Source organism: Girardinichthys multiradiatus, chromosome 15, assembly GCF_021462225.1.
Source record: "Girardinichthys multiradiatus isolate DD_20200921_A chromosome 15, DD_fGirMul_XY1, whole genome shotgun sequence".
NCBI lineage: Eukaryota > Metazoa > Chordata > Actinopteri > Cyprinodontiformes > Goodeidae > Girardinichthys > Girardinichthys multiradiatus.
Window position 1 is genome coordinate 34,958,237 of NC_061808.1, and position 17,887 is coordinate 34,976,123.

The following is a 17,887-nucleotide window of genomic DNA, read 5'->3' on the forward strand; positions in this document are numbered from 1 at the left end:
TTCTTCCTTTTCACAACTATACACTACGTTATGGCGGTCTAACAAAATCCAATTAAAACATATTTGCCCGTTTGTGGTTGTAACGTGATAAAATGTGAAAACGTCCTAGATCAAGGTATTTGGCAAGGCTAATTTTAGTCAAACTAGTCCGAATTAAATAGATTTAACTTTTTATATAAGAGCGGACTAAAGTGAATCATGTGTGTCAACATGATAAACTAGTAAGTAAAATTAATTTAAGACCATACAATACAACGTCTTTCTATTAAAGATCGAGTTACCAACAGCAGTTTTAATGAAAAAGACCATATCGCCCTCTGATGGACAGAATGTGAACTGTTTACTGTTATTCTGACAAACCGGTATTTCTTTGTCTGGGTAAAACTGCGAATTTAACTGCAGTGTTGAGCCTTGACAGTAGATGGCAGTGACACAGATGGAGGATGGATATTAGCCAAAAATGCAGGAGCAAAAAAGAAACACTTCTTGTTGTCTTCTGGTGCAAGGTTTCACGTGGAGGAGCAGCACGAGCGCAGCAGCGCCGAACAGACATTAAAAGGCTAAAAAATGACGCAGTTAGACGGAATAGTGTAAGTAAACCATAAGAACTGTTTCATGGAAAGTTGTTGGGTTTAAATGTGTGTTTGTTCTTTAAAAGAGTTTCCACGTTGGTGTAACTTGCTTTGAAAGAAAGCTTATGCTAACCTGCTCGCCAGTTAGCTTACTCTTGCTGTAATTAGTAGCTAATGTTTCACACCGGTGGAATTAAGACCACATTCAGGAATTGTATCTAATCTCTAGATCCGAAAAATATCGAGCCCAAACGGAAGTGGCTTTACTTAAGATATGTGATAGTTATGTATGTGTCTGACAATGTTTTCTCTAAACGATTGTAATACTTACAGTTATGGCAAACTGGTTTCTAAAACGATATAAGTGGTGAAAATGTATTGTCTTCAGATTTTTATTCAGAACGATGAGATGTGAAGCGCTTTGATGAGTGGTCCGTTAACTGATCATAAACTGTGTGATCTCCTATAAAAACAGGAGTTTTGACAGTTTGCAGGTTGACATTATAGTCAAGTCTGTCAACACAGTGCCAGAGTGGAAAGGGATCAGCAGTGACCTTAGAGAAGACCCTTTCGGCCAAGTGTTGGAAGGTTTGAAGTTGGAGCCAAGTTTGAGGCTCTGGGGATGAGGGTCAGTTTCTCCAAATCTGACGCCATGGTTCTCTATTTGAAAACAGAATATTACTCTCATTGGTTCGAGGGTCTGATTAACCTCATATGGAAAGGTTCGAGCATGTTGGTGTCCTGTTCATGAGTGATGGAAACTCATCGAAATAGCGGAGTAAAAACCAGAAGCTCTCAATTTACCAATCTGTTAACATTCCAACTCTTTTTCATGGTCATAAGGTATTTGATGTTTACCAAAAGAACAGGTTCCCAGCTACCTGGACATGAGCTTCCTCTATAAATTGGCCAGACTCAGCATCAGAGTTTGAGTGAAAACCAGGGGGGGCACTTAAAGTAGAGGCACCGCTTCCTCCACAACAAATGGAGTCTGTTTTTAAGGAAGCCTCCCAAGCACATCCCAGTGGGTGTAGACCCCAGGGCAGACCCAGATCTCGCTGCAGGGGCATTTCTTCTGGGTTGGAAACCGCTTAGGATCACCAGAATTAGCCAGAATGTGTCGCTGGAGTATCCCGGATGTCCCACCAAATTCCTCGGCAGCGTCACTTAACTGGACTAAAGTTGAAGACCAACATAAAATCTCTTTTAACCTTCAGGTTTTACATATCAGGATATAATCACAATGATCTGGTCCTTTAGTATTTTCTAAGATTATTTTGTCAAACCTCAAGTTGGCAGATTTCAACAAATTTCGTGCTGCCAAAGATAAAGTCAAAATGCAAGTTTTTTTTAAATGAAAAGTAAGTACACGTTGACTTCTTCTATTGGATTTAAGAGGGAAAGTAGCTTGTGGATAGTACTTCAGAAAAATCTGATGTATTTGCTAAAAACTGTTTTTTTTATTACCATTTCCTTAAAAATAAAATAAATAAAACTATGAGTTGTAAATGCGTGTTTGCTTAAACATCTGGCCATAACCATAATGCAGCACTCTGGTAGTCTGGTACCTTTGCCTAATCTTGCCTTTCGTTATGTCTCCTCAGAAAACCAAAGACAAAGCGCTCAAAGCGTTTCTTGGAGAGCAGAGCACCCAAACTGATTGAGGATGTGAGGAGCACCATGATCATGAAAGGAGGAAACACCAGTCAGACCATCACTACGGCCCTCAAAGACATAGTGAGTACCCTCCTGTTGATGAATTTATTAAGTAAGTTAAAGTTTTTTACTGTTTTTCTGTGAATTTCCATATTATGAATAAATCATTGTAACATCAACTGAATAAAACTGTCAGAATTAGGCTTTTAGTTGTAGATCTACAGGGGTTGGACAATGAAACTGAAACACCTATCATTTTAATGTGGGAGGTTTCATGGCTAAATTGGACCAGCCTGGTAGCCAGTCTTCATTGATTACACATTGCACCAGTAAGAGCAGAGTGTGAAGGTTCAATTAGCAGGGTAAGAGCACAGTTTTGCTCAAAATATTGAAATGCACACAACATTATGGGTGACATACCAGAGTTCAAAAGAGGACAAATTGTTGGTGCACGTCTTGCTGGCGCATCTGTGACCAAAACAGCAAGTCTTTGTGATGTATCAAGAGCCACGGTATCCAGGGTAATGTCAGCATACCACCAAGAAGGACGAACCACATCCAACAGGATTAACTGTGGACGCAAGAGGAAGCTGTCTGAAAGGGATGTTCAGGTGCTAACCCGGATTGTATCCAAAAAACATAAAACCACAGCTGCCCAAATCACGGCAGAATTAAATGTGCACCTCAACTCTCCTGTTTCCACCAGAACTGTCTGTCAGGAGCTCCACAGGGTCAATATACACGGCCGGGCTGCTATAGCCAAACCTTTGGTCACTCATGCCAATGCCAAACGTCGGTTTCAATGGTGCAAGGAGCGCAAATCTTGGGCTGTGGACAATGTGAAACATGTATTGTTCTCTGATGAGTCCACCTTTACTGTTTTCCCCACATCCGGGAGAGTTACGGTGTGGAGAAGCCCCAAAGAAGCGTACCACCCAGACTGTTGCATGCCCAGAGTGAAGCATGGGGGTGGATCAGTGATGGTTTGGGCTGCCATATCATGGCATTCCCTTGGCCCAATACTTGTGCTAGATGGGCGCGTCACTGCCAAGGACTACCGAACTATTCTTGAGGACCATGTGCATCCAATGGTTCAAACATTGTATCCTGAAGGCGGTGCCTTGTATCAGGATGATAATGCACCAATACACACAGCAAGACTGGTGAAAGATTGGTTTGATGAACATGAAAGTGAAGTTTAACATCTCCCATGGCCTGCACAGTCACCAGATCTAAATATTATTGAGCCACTTTGGGGTGTTTTGGAGGAGCGAGTCAGGAAATGTTTTCCTCCACCAGTATCACGTAGTGACCTGGCCACTATCCAGCAAGAAGAATGGCTTAAAATCACTCTGACCACTGTGCAGGACTTATATATGTCATTCCCAAGACAAATTGATGCTGTGTTGGCCGCAAAAGGAGGCCCTACACCATACTAATAAATTATTGTGGTCTAAAACCAGATGTTTCAGTTTCATTGTCCAACCCCTGTAGGTCTCATGTGTAGAAAGCACATGTAAGATGTGGATCTCGGTATTTTTCTCCTGTAGCCACATTAGTGGGATGTGAACAATTTAAGCAATAATTACATAAAAGCAAACTACTGGCATGTTAAATGATCTCACAGAAGTGTTTTTTTTTTTTTTTTTTTTTTGTAGTATTCCTTGAAGAAACCAAATGCGGTGCTGTACAAAAAGTAAGTGATCCCACAAACCTATTAATGATAGATCCAACACTGTTAGGAGCATAAATCAAACATAGCTGGAATTTCCTAACTGCTTGTTGAATCTTATTGAAGCTGCATGGTTTTAGGAAAAGACAACATTGCAATATTGTTGAATATTACATTGACAATGTTGCAAATGATTATGTACTCTCTTTTAGGGCTGACGCAATTAATCGTGATTAATTGATTATTGAAAAAATCGTCAACTAATTTAGTAATGGAATAATGGTTAACTGGAGTATACAGACTCATGTCAACATGTCATTTGCTGAAAGAACAACCCACTCAGGGCAATAATTAAGTCAAAACTGTACAAGAAATATATACATTTTGCATTTAAGATGAAAAATCTTTGTCTGAAAATATGCTCCATCCAGAACTCCTCAAATGGCATAGCTTTAGCTTCACCTGGTCTCCTATTAAGCACCTTCTTCTATCAGATTAATAATTGGGTAATCGAAAAAATAGTCAACAGATTAATTGATTAGCAAAATAATTGTTAGTTGCAGCCCTACATTCCTTTTCATGGTGGAAATGTCTCCAACATGTTCCCGGATGTTTCTGATCTTAGTCACCTAGGTCTGTATCAGTTGTGGGCAAAAAGAACAGTGACGTTACTCAAAGAGACCATCAAATGTACCAAGGGTTCTTGTCGTGTCTATTTGGATGAAAAATACTACGTAATATGTTTTCAGCAAAGTCATCAATGGCACACCTATTGGTACAGTCCCTTTTTAAAGTAAATATCACTGAGGAATGAGCCCCATTCCTTTTACCTGAAACTTTGCTTTTTGGTCAGATGAGACCAAGATTGAGCTTTTCAGTAACAAACACCTCACGTGGGTTTTGGTGTGAAACAAAAGAAGAATTTGTGGAAAAGCATCTCATACCCATTGTTAAATATGGGGGAAGAGCTATGTTAGTGCATGGCATTATGAAAATGTGTCAATGGGCCAAATCAATACAGAAATGGTTCCAGGCCACAAATTCACCGTCTTCCATGGCCATCTCAGTCTACAACCCTAAATCCTACAGAAAACCTGTGGGCTGAACTGAAGAGGAGTGGACCAGGACTCTGGACGATCTAGGGAGAGACTGAATAGTCAAATGCATTCTCCAACCCTGTGAAATGTTAAAGGAGAAGACCAAGACCTGTCCTGTGCTACAAGGGGATGCATTCCCAGCAGGGGTACTAATAACTGAGCTTCCCTCAATTTTGTTCAAAACAATTATTAATTAACATGGGATTTCTTTTCCCCTGCTGATGAATAAATGTAGGCAAATAAAAGGTCGGATTTTTCCAACATTTCTAGTGAAATTATGCCATTAGAATAAAATATTCATTTTTTAATGCTAAAAACATGTTTTTTTTTTTTGCAAGTTTACAAACTTGTTTGTTTCACAAGTAAGGAATGCGAATTACAAATGACACGACTGCAGTTTGATAATTGGCGAACATTTTGGGGAAAACCTAGTCTGATCCGGAGAGACGGCATCCATCCCACTTTGGATGGAGCAGCTCTTCTTTCTAGGAATCTGGCCGAATTGATTAGTTCTCCAAAACTCTGACAACCCAGGGTTCAGACCAGGAAGCAGGGTCGTAGTTTAACACTCTTCTCTACAGCTTCTGTACTGCTACCTGCGCATTACCTTCTTAACACTGTCTCGCCCACGGCCAAAATTGAATAGATAAAAAAATAATGTAAAAGGAGGAAATCATGAAAATCTAATAAAAATAAACACAACTCAGACTAAAAAGAAAAATAAAACAATTAAATGTGGCTTACTGAACATAAGATCTATCTTTGCTAGATAGTGACCTGATTTGTGACAGATTGATTTATTTTGCCTCACAGAAACCTGGCTGCAGCAAGAGGATTATGTTACTATAAATGAGTCAACTCCTACTAATTATTTAAATTTTCACATTCCTCGAAATACTGGGCGAGGAGGAGGAGTAGCAACCATCTTTCAGTCGGATTTATTGATTAGTCCCAGACCAATCAATAGCTACAACTCTTTTGAATATTTAATCCTTAGTTTTCCTCATCCAAATTGCAAAGCACTAAAACCACTTCTGTTTGTTATTTTGTACCGTCCACCAGGCCCTTACTCTCAGTTTTTAGATCAGTTTTCAGACCTTTTATCTGCTTTAGTGTTAAATGCAGATAAGGTCATTATAGTGCAGGATTTTAACATTCATGTTGACAATGAAACTGAGCCTAAATATAGCCTTTAATGCCATCTTAGACTCAATTGGCTTTGCTCAAAACATTAACAAACCTACCCACCTTTGTCTTCAGTCTCTGGACCTTGTGCTGACATATGGCATTGAGTGTAAAGACATAATAATATTTTCTCATAACCCTGTCCTGTCTGACCATTTTTTAATAACCTTTGAGTTTAAGTTAACCGAGTACTCCACACCTGAAAGAAAATTTCATTATAGTAGATCATTATCAGAAAATGCTGTAACAACCTTTAAAGAATCTGTTCCACTTTTAATTTCATTCATTATCACTGAAAAGCACAATGGAGGGCAATAATTTAGTTTCTTCCCCTTCACAAATTGATTATCTTGTTCATAGTGGTACTTCATCATTGCGTGATGCATTACACAATACAGCCCCATTGAAAAAGAAGGTAATCATTAATAGGAGAATAGCTCCTTGGTTTAATTCAGAGCTGGGTACTTTAAAGCACAATGTTAGAAAATTGGAGAGAAAATGGCGCTCTACACACCTAGAGGATTCCTACTTAATCTAGAAAAATAGCCTACTGTTGTATAAAAAGACACTTCACCAAGCTAGAACAGCTTATTTCTCATCATTAATAGAAGAGAACAAGAATAATCCTAGGTTTCTCTTTAGTACAGTTGCTAAACTTACACAGAGTCATAGCTCTGTTGAGCCATCCATTCCCTTAGCTCTTAGTAGCCATGACTTTATGGGATTCTTCTTAAATAAAATTGATTCTATTAAAAAGAAAATCTTTGACATACTCCCGAAAATGATTACTTCATCCTCAGCAAGTGAGACAACATTGGAAATAACTGTAGAACCTGATTTGTGTTTGGGCTGTTTTGATCCTGTGGAGCTTCCTGAGTTATCAGAAATATTAGCTTCCTCTAAACCTTCAACTTGTATGTTAGACCCAATCCCAACCAAATTATTTAAAGAAGTGTTCCCTCTGATTACCAGCCCCATTGTAGATATGATTAATCTATCTTTAGTCAATGGATCAGAACCACAGGCTTTTAAGTTAGCTGTAATTAAACCTTTACTTAAGAAACATTCGCTTGATCGAGATGATTTAATAAATTACAGACCTATATCCAATCTTCCATTCTTACCTAAAATTCTCAAGAAAATAGTTTCTAATTAAATGTGTGAGCATTTATACAGCAATGACCTGTTTGAAGAGTTTCAGTCAGGCTTCAGAGCTCATCATAGCACTGAAACAGCTCTGCTGAAAGTCACTAATGATATTCTTATGGCCTCAGATAATAGACTTGTGTCGGTACTGGTTCTGTTAGATCTCAGTGCTGCATTTGATACAGTCGATCACAATATTCTCTTAGAAAGGCTGGACTATGCTGTAGGGATCAGGGAACAGCGCTAGGCTGGTTTAAATCGTATCTGTCTGACAGATTCCAGTTTGTTCATGTAAATGATAAATCATCTTTAAACTCCAGGGTTAATTGTGGAGCACCACAGGGTTCAGTACTTGGGCCAATTCTCTTTACTATATATATGCTTCCAATAGGTAAAATTATCAGGCAGCATAGGATACATTTTCACTGTTACGCTGATGATACTCAGCTTTACTTATCCATAAATCCTGATGAGCCCAACCAGTTAGATAGACTACAAGCATGTCTTGAAGACATAAAAACTTGGATGACTTTAAATTTTCTGCTTCTAAATTCAGACAAGACAGAACTTGTCGTCTTTGGACCGAAGTCTTTAAAAAATAAACTGCTTAGTCAATCACTTAACCTAGACGGCATTAAATTGACCTCCGGTAATAAAGTAAAAAACCTTGGTGTTACTTTTGACCAGGACATGTCATTTAAATCCCATATTAAACAGGTTTCTAGGATTTCCCTCTTTCACCTCCGGAACATTGCTAAAATTAGAAATATCCTATCCAGGAGTGACACTGAAAAACTAGTCCATGCATTTGTTACTTTAAGGCTGGACTATCGTAATTCTTTACTATCGGGATGTCCACAAAATGCAGTTAAAAGCCTTCAGCTGATTCAAAATGTTGCAGCAAGAGTTCTGATGAAAATTAAAAAGAGAGATCATATTTCTCCTATTTTAGCTTTCCTTCATTGTCTCCCTGTTAAATCCAGAATAGAATTTAAAATTATCCTTCTCACATATAAAGCCCTTAATGATCTAGCTCCATCATACATCAGAGATCTGATTAGTCCATATGTTCCTAACAGAGCACTTCGTTCTCAGACTGCAGGTTTACTGGTGGTTCCTATAGAGTCTCTAGAAGTAGAATGGGAGGCAATCCTTCAGGCTCCTCTCCTGTGGAACCAGCTCCCAGTTTTAGTCCGTGAGGCAGACACCCTGTCTACTTTTAAGGCTAGGCTTAAAACTTTCCTTTTTGATAAAGCTTATAGTTAGAGTGGCTTAGGTTATCCTGAGCTATCTCTGTAGTTATGCTGCTATAGGCTTAGGCTGCTGGAGGACATAATGACCACTTTCACTCTCTTCGCTACATTCTCACACTACTCTCCAATTTTGCATTATTTGCTGTTATTTCAGCTTTTAACTTTATGCTCTCTCTCTTTTCTCTTCCTAGAAGTTACACCTGGCCTGACTCTGTGTCTACCTGTGACACCTTTCTGGAGAGGGGCATTGTCCAAGCTTCTGCTGCCAACAACTTAATGCTCACCCTCTACCGATGATCCACATGGCCCTGTCTTTCAGTGTTTAACCCTTTCTCTCTCCTAGACATGGAAATTGACTGAGCTTTTATTGTAACTAACTCTATGTGCTCTCTTTCAGACTCTAACCTTGAAAACTGGCTCAGAGTTTATCTGTTCTTTCGTTCTAGGTGAAACAACAAAAGGAGCTACATCCATTAATATTTACTTTTCCTTCCCATAGAAAGTACTCCTGGATCAGTGCTTCTGTGTTCTTTTTGTGTCTCTGCTCTGTTCTCTCAAACCCCCAGTCGGTCGTGGCAGATGGCCGCTCACACTGAGCCTGGTTCTGCTGGAGGTTTCTTCTTGTTAAAAGGGAGTTTTTCCTCTCCACTGTCGCTACATGCATGCTCAGTATGACCAGGGATTTCTGCAAAGTCAACGCCAGTGACTGTCCACTGTCTCTACATGCTCATCCGGGAGGAGTGAATGCTGCAAGTCACTGACTGGATGCAATCTGCTGGGTTTCCTTAGATAGAAAAACTTTTTATCCAATTTGAATAAATAACTGAATCTGACTGCACTGTTCAATGGTTAGGACTAATTGGAATGTATGTACCTGACTTTTGTGAAGTGCCTTGAGATGACGTGTGTTGTGAATTGGCGCTATATAAATAAACTGAATTGAATTTACATTTCTATAGTTAACGTTTAAGTTAAGTTGGCTATATATCAGCTAATAGCTGCATAGCATAACAAATAAATGTTAAATTAATATTCAGCAGATGATTTTATCTTAATGGAGCTAATGTTCTGTGTTTTCAGAAAGAATATAACTCGGCCTTTTGAGGACTCAACCTCTCTGGTAAGTTTTGTCACTGTTATCTGAAGTGCTTCATTTACAGTTTCATTTGTGTTATTTACGGTGATCCTTGTGGGTTCTTTTTCAGGAGTTTTTCTCCAAGAAAACGGACTGTTCTCTGTTTCTGTTCGGCTCCCACAACAAGAAACGGCCAAACAACTTTATATTTGGTAAATTCGGACCCCTGCTATCTGTTTGGAGTGTCGTCAGCATCGAAAAAAACCTGGCACTCTAGTTCAGTGTGACAAATGTCTCATTGGTCCGTTTTGTATGTTGTAGGTCGAATGTTTGATTTCCATGTCCTGGATATGTTTGAACTTGGAATTGAGAAGTTTGTCTCCCTGAGTGAGATCAAGGTAATGGTTTGGTTGGATTTACTTTGTACTATGTAGTGATTCTGTAGGTCTGACTGTGTCTCTTATCTGAGTAAAATGATACTAGAAGATTTCCATAATGATTGAAAACCAGCATTTTGTAGTTAAGCGAAGCATTACTAAACCATTTTCCCTTTGCATTATAGGTGGGCCAAACATTTAGCTTTGCTAGAATGAATGAAACAAATCAAAACATGACGCCTTTATGTTTGATTCCAGACCAGTAAGTTTCCTGAAGGAACCAAACCGATGCTCGTATTTGCTGGGGAAGCTTTTGATACCGACAACGAATATAAACGACTGAAGAGCCTGCTCATAGGTATGCACTGAGCACACTGAAGCAGAGGAGCTCCTTCATACCATGCACTATTCTGCTGAAGTCAGAGCTGAAGTATTTCTTCTTCATCTCCCAGACTTCTTCAGAGGCCCCACTGTGTCTGCAGTGCGTCTCGCAGGTTTGGAGCACATTCTGCATTTCACTGCCCTGGAAGGAAAAATCTACATGCGTAGTTACAGGCAAGAAAACTAAAACGACTTTAGAGCAAATCATGCTGATGTCACACCATGAGCCAAAAAGATTGGTGTATAGCTTTTAGTAAACACAAGAGACTCCATTCTAACAGGGATGTTGATGTAACGTTGGGGCTGCAGGTGTCTGTTAAAGAAGTCTGGGTGCCGCACGCCGAGGATTGAGCTGGAAGAGATCGGCCCATCATTCGATTTTATCATGAGAAGAACACACCTGGCATCAGATGACTTGTACAAGCTGGCTCACAAACAGCCCAAAGCTCTGAAGGTAAATATTGTCTGCATGTTTCTTCATGTGGAGCGTAGGGTGTTAAACCCGCCTCAAACAATTAATAATACAGAAGCATCTCAGTAAATTCAACGGAAATCAAAGTAAAACCAATAAATACAATTATTACACACCCAGAAAGCAGCATAACTACAGAGATAGCTCAGGATAACCTAAGCCACTCTAACTATAAGCTTTATCAAAAAGGAAAGTTTTAAGCCTAGCCTTAAAAGTAGACAGGGTGTCTGCCTCATGGACTAAAACTGGGAGCTGGTTCCACAGGAGAGGAGCCTGAAGGATTGCCTCCCATTCTACTTCTAGAGACTCTATAGGAACCACCAGTAAACCTGCAGTCTGAGAACGAAGTGCTCTGTTAGGAACATATGGACTAATCAGATCTCTGATGTATGATGGAGCTATATCATTCAGGGCTTTATATGTGAGGAGGATAATTTTAAATTCTATTCTGGATTTAACAGGGAGCCAATGAAGGGAAGCTAAAATAGGAGAAATATGATCTCTCTTTTTAATTTTCATCAGAACTCTTGCTGCAACATTTTGAATCAGCTGAAGGCTTTTAACTGCATTTTGTGGACATCCCGATAGTAAAGAATTACAATAGTCCAGCCTTAAAGTAACAAATGCATGGACTAGTTTTTCAGTGTCACTCCTGGACAGGATATTTCTAATTATGGCAATGTTACAGAGGAGAAAGAAGGAAATCCTAGAAACCTGTTTAATATGGGATTTAAATGACATGTCCTGGTCAAAAGTAACACCAAGGTTTTTTACTTTATTATGGGAGGTCAATTTAATGCCGTCCAGGTTAAATGATTGACTAAGCAGTTTCTTTTTTAAAGACTCCGGTCCAAAGATGACAACTTTTGTCTTGTCTGAATTTAGAAGCAGAAAATTTTAATTCATCAAAGTTTTTATGTCTTCAAGACATGCTTGTAGTCTATCTAACTGGTTGGGTTCATCAGGATTCATGGATAAGTAAAGCTGAGTATCATCAGCGTAACAGTGAACATTTATCCTATGCTGCCTGATAATTTTAGCTATTGGAAGCATATATATAGTAAAGAGAATTGGCCCAAGTACTGAACCCTGTGGTACTCCACAATGAACCCTGGAGTTTAAAGATGATTTATCATTTACATGAACAAACTGGAATCTGTCAGACAGATACGATTTAAACCAGCCTAGCGCTGTTCCCCTGATCCCTACAGCATATTCCAGCCTTTCTAAGAGAATATTGTGATCAACTGTATCAAATGCAGCACTGAGATCTAACAGAACCAGTACCGACACAAGTCTATTATCTGAGGCCATAAGAATATCATTAGTGACTTTCAGCAGAGCTGTTTCAGTGCTATGATGAGCTCTGAAACCTGACTGAAATTCTTCAAACAGGTCATTGATGTATAAATGCTCACACATTTGATTAGAAACTATTTTCTCAAGAATTTTAGATAAGAATGGAAGATTGGATATAGGTCTGTAATTTTTATCAAATGCAGCACTGAGATCTAACAGTGCTGCAAAACTTTTAACGTTAAATAAACGTGAAAAGTTTAACGTTTATTTATTTTCTTAATACACTTTACCTCATTAATTTTGTTGTACTTTATACCTTAAATATAAACATCTTTACTCCTTAGACTTAAGAATAAAGGTTTTAAATGTAGATTTAGAAAACAAGTTCCCAATATTATTAAAACTTCACTCAAAACCAGATTAATGCAATATATAATGAAGTAGAGGACAATATGAAGACAGGGATAAACAGCTGTTAACTTAGTCATTACAAAGACAGAAAGGTACTTTGTTTAATTCATTCAGAAACTCCTCATTACCAGGTTTTAATATCTATTATTTTTATTAGAGCATTAATGCCTTTATATATTTCTAATAGGATAAATGTCACATTTGACCAACTTTCGAAATAATATAAATCAGCCTTTAGCAGATTTTTGGATTGTAAATTAAATGTTGAAAAAATAAAAGGTGACTGTTCTGTTTTAATGTTTTTAATATATAATAATTATTAAATGTTCATGTGGTAATTCAACTCAAAAATACTTTATTAATCCCAAAGGGAAATTAAATGTTGTTGTAGCTCATATTATGAAGGTTACTTCAAAGAGCCGTTGTAGATGCTGATGGCTGTGGGTAGGAAGGATCTCCTGTAGGTCTGTTGTACAACAGCCTCATGAAGAGGATGAGACTGGTATATGCAGCATCATGCTGTAGAATAAACCTAAAAAACACAAATATTAACCTTTAGTTTCTTCACCTATAAATGTAGGGTACTTTTAGTGGGTTTCTCTCAAAAGTAGACTAAATTGTATATAATAGGTGTTTATAAGTTTTTATTCCAAATACAGTGTGAGATTTTCTGTGAAGTATCTGTAAATGTCCTCATGGTGGCAGAAGAGGGTACCCCATGATTCAGATTAAAATGAAAACCTTGTACAGGTCCTTCAGGAAGCTGGACCCACAGTAAAAACAGTTCTAATATTAACACACCTGCTCCTTTTATTGCTACAGCCAAAGAAGAAGAAGAACATTTCTCATGATGTTTTTGGGACCACATTTGGCCGGGTGCACATGCAGAAACAGGATCTGTCTAAGCTGCAAACACGAAAGATGAAGGGCCTGAGGAAGAGGAAGGGAGAAGTGGTCGAAGAAGGCCATGAGGGGCAGGAACCCAAAGTGGCCAAAGTGGAGAGCTGAACCTGTGGAGATTCATGGACATCATTTCATTGGCTGCCTTTACCACCTCACAGGAACATGGCCTGGGAGCAGCCTCCAGGCCACTGGAGACAGATATGTTGGTCTTTTGTCATGTGACTGTCAGGATGTCCTGAATGTGTCTAGAGGTGTTGGATGGTTCTGACATCACCTAATTATCACTCTTTAGTCACATTTCAGTCAGTTCTTCTTTCTTTATACAGAGCTGTTCAAACCATAATTTCATGTCCTGTTTAGAAGGAAAACAATAAAACAATTTCTCAACTTTCTTAGGCTTTGTAATTTTATTTGCTTCAATTTAGTTGTTGGAAACAAGGGTCCCTGCTCCTAGAAGAAGTCACCATCAATCCAAGGTGGACCTTGAGTTTTTTTACTGCACAAACATGCTAATCATAAACTGTTTAAAAGAATCTGTAATATTGTAAAATCATTCGCTTTGATTTCTGTTAGTCAGTTCATGCTTGTCTCAATGTAAGGTAGTCCTAAAGTAAAAGCATTGAAAATGTTTTTGGTGTGTTTTGATAAATAGAGGGTTTTTTTAACGTCAGTCTAAATATTTAAGATTTTCATCTAGAAATGGTCAAATGCTAAAAGTCCATAAACATGAAATACCACTTTGATTTAGTGTCAAACCACAAGCAGTCAATCAGATACAGACTTCTGCAACATCTGTAACTGTAACCAGCTGTAACTGGTATATAGCAATATTTACTTGCATTGCTTTCCCTGGACACACCACAGGGGGGCGCCTATTCACCATGTAACGAAGCTTCTTCCTTCCAAAACCACCTCTTGCTTTTGATTCTTTACATTTTCTGCACAATCAGAATATGTGTTTAAGGTACAAGTACATTTTTGAAAATATTTTATATGTAAAAAAAAAAGTCATTTTTCTACCGCTTATTCCATAGGCACCAGCTCCCCCGCGACCCACTATCTCCAACTGCGCCACCGTGCAGCCCCCCCCCAAAAAAAGAATGAAAACCTAAAAGGAGATGGAGCTTCCTGAAGAAATCAGGACAGTAAACCAAGGGAGATACAACAGTGTCCAATCACTGCAGATACTGCAGACTGGAGGCTTTTCACACTCATTTGCAATATGCCTCAGCATGAAATTAAGTTCTGCTTTATCAATGATGACAAGTACTTTCAAATTAATCTTAACGCATTTGCCTTTCTTGCTGATTCAGCCATCTAATCCCTGAACAGATGGAAGCAGGTTCACTGTTTATTAGTTTCTTTTTATAGAAAGGAAAATATTCTTAAATATTTCCAGTAAATGCTCCAGATGGTTTGCTATAAATGTCTGCACAAACTTGGAAGTAGAAAATGGTATGCAGCAATAATATTTCTTATAAATAGGTGGTTTGTAGGTTTAAAAAGGTTTGGGAGCTCAAATTCTAAAAAGCTGGCTTTCCCCTTCACCCATTCTGAAGTATTCTGCAGCCTCTGAGAACTTGTCTCCCAGGATTGTCCTGTACAGGTCCTTCTCAAAATATTAGCATATTGTGATAAAGTTCATTATTTTCCATAATGTCATGATGAAAATGTAACATTCATATATTTTAGATTCATTGCACACTAACTGAAATATTTCAGGTCTTTTATTGTCTTAATACGGATGATTTTGGCATACAGCTCATGAAAACCCAAAATTCATATCTCACAAAATTAGCATATTTCATCCGACCGATAAAAGAAAAGTGTTTTTAATACAAAAAAACGTCAACCTTCAAATAATCATGTACAGTTATGCACTCAATACTTGGTCGGGAATCCTTTGGCAGAAATGACTGCTTCAATGCGGCGTGGCATGGAGGCAATCAGCCTGTGGCACTGCTGAGGTCTTATGGAGGCCCAGGATGCTTCGATAGCGGCCTTTAGCTCATCCAGAGTGTTGGGTCTTGAGTCTCTCAACGTTCTCTTCACAATATCCCACAGATTCTCTATGGGGTTCAGGTCAGGAGAGTTGGCAGGCCAATTGAGCACAGTGATACCATGGTCAGTAAACCATTTACCAGTGGTTTTGGCACTGTGAGCAGGTGCCAGGTCGTGCTGAAAAATGAAATCTTCATCTCCATAAAGCTTTTCAGCAGATGGAAGCATGAAGTGCTCCAAAATCTCCTGATAGCTAGCTGCATTGACCCTGCCCTTGATAAAACACAGTGGACCAACACCAGCAGCTGACACGGCACCCCAGACCATCACTGACTGTGGGTACTTGACACTGGACTTCTGGCATTTTGGCATTTCCTTCTTCCCAGTCTTCCTCCAGACTCTGGCACCTTGATTTCCGAATGACATGCAGAATTTGCTTTCATCCGAAAAAAGTACTTTGGACCACTGAGCAACAGTCCAGTGCTGCTTCTCTGTAGCCCAGGTCTGGGGAATGCGGCACCTGTAGCCCATTTCCTGCACACGCCTGTGCACGGTGGCTCTGGATGTTTCTACTCCAGACTCAGTCCACTGCTTCCGCAGGTCCCCCAAGGTCTGGAATCGGCCATTCTCCACAATCTTCCTCAAGGTCCGGTCACCTCTTCTCGTTGTGCAGCGTTTTCTGTCAATAGTGGCCTTCTGGACAGCAGTCAGGTCGGCAGTCTTACCCATGATTGGGGTTTTGAGTGATGAACCAGGCTGGGAGTTTTAAAGGCCTCAGGAATCTTTTGCAGGTGTTTAGAGTTAACTCGTTGATTCAGATGATTAGGTTCATAGCTCGTTTAGAGACCCTTTTAATGATATGCTAATTTTGTGAGATAGGAATTTTGGGTTTTCATGAGCTGTATGCCAAAATCATCCGTATTAAGACAATAAAAGACCTGAAATATTTCAGTTAGTGTGCAATAAATCTAAAATATATGAATGTTAAATTTTCATCATGACATTATGGAAAATAATGAACTTTATCACAATATGCTAATATTTTGAGAAGGACCTGTATTTATCTCCATTAACCCTGACCATCTTCCATTTCCTTCTGAAGAAAATCATCCCCACAACATGATACTGCCACTTCCACAATTTTCACAGTGGCGATGGTGTTTCCAGGTGTTAGATTTCTTACTTAGTAAGTATGTAGGGCATTACGTTTAGTTTTGGTCATCTCTGACTAGAGCACCTTCCACATCCTGTCTCCCAACATGTCTTGTGGCAATCTGGACTTCCTGCTTTCTTCTTGTCATTTTTCTAAAGGCAGATTCTAATACACTGTTAAAAAACTATTTGTCCTGACTCAGTTGTACTGACTATATCAGTCAAGTCCCAAACACGTAATGCATTCTGTGACTGCTATTTTCAGTAAATTGAGTCCATCTTCTTTGGTTTTTATATTGCTTTAAAAAATGGTTGGCCAGCTTATTATTAATAGCATCCCTGACTGAATTAATGGACTTATTTTATCACATTTTTACAAATGTTTGGTTTGTTGCTCAAGTTTCTAAGTTATTATACTTTAAAATGTTTTTACATTGTTGAAATAATTTAAAACAATATTATTTATGTTTTACTGCAAATTACAATATGAAAGCCTACATTGTTTATGTAGAATTATATAAAGTAGTCAAAATTGAATTTTGTTAAATATGATTCTAAAGGGTCATATTTGTGGAGTACATGACTAACAGTTATTTGGTCAACAGATTCTCCCACCTGAGCTGTGAATCTCTGCAGCTCTTCCAGAGCTACTGTGCCTGCTCATCTGATTAATGTTCTCCTTGCACAGCCTTTAGGTAGAGGACATTAGCCATCCTCACTCCATATTGAGATGATGGATTGAACAGAGCTCAGTGACATGTCCACAGTTTGGCATATTGTTTTTGAACCTAAACCAGCTTTAAGGTTCTCCACAATGTTCTCCCTGTCCTATCTGCTGTGTTCCTTGGTCTTCGTGGTCCTGTTTGTTCTCTGATGTACTCTAACAAGCCTCTCAGGCCTTCACAGAACATCTGCATCGACACAAATTATATTACAAACTAACTAGGTGATCTCTAAAGTCAGTTTATTGCATTTTATTTAGTGGTATCAGAGTAAAGGAGGCTGAAAACAAATGTATACCACAGGTTTTTTTTTATTTGTACACCACTCATCAGTTTCTTTCCTTTTCACAATAATGCATTTCCTTGTGTTGGTCTATCACATAGAATCTCAACAAAATTAATTGAAGGTTGGTGGTTGTATTGTTTTATGTTACAAAATCTGAAAATATTAAAGAGGTGTCACCATTTTTATTAAAACTTAATCTCAGTGTTTTTGAACAACGTTGTTTAAAG

At 38.7% G+C, this 17,887-nt stretch overlaps 1 protein-coding gene across 1 annotated transcript; it reads left to right on the top strand.

The window, feature by feature from the left end:
- Nucleotides 1-422: 422 nt before the first annotated feature.
- On the top strand, nucleotides 423-13,891 carry rpf2 (ribosome production factor 2 homolog). The gene is made up of 10 exons (XM_047387382.1): nucleotides 423-590; nucleotides 2,177-2,309; nucleotides 3,887-3,924; nucleotides 9,662-9,701; nucleotides 9,787-9,868; nucleotides 9,978-10,054; nucleotides 10,292-10,391; nucleotides 10,486-10,588; nucleotides 10,724-10,868; nucleotides 13,419-13,891. Exons 1-10 carry the CDS (start codon nucleotides 568-570, stop codon nucleotides 13,602-13,604), a joined length of 927 nt encoding a protein of 308 aa, XP_047243338.1. The 5' UTR covers nucleotides 423-567; the 3' UTR covers nucleotides 13,605-13,891.
- Nucleotides 13,892-17,887: the final 3,996 nt, after the last annotated feature.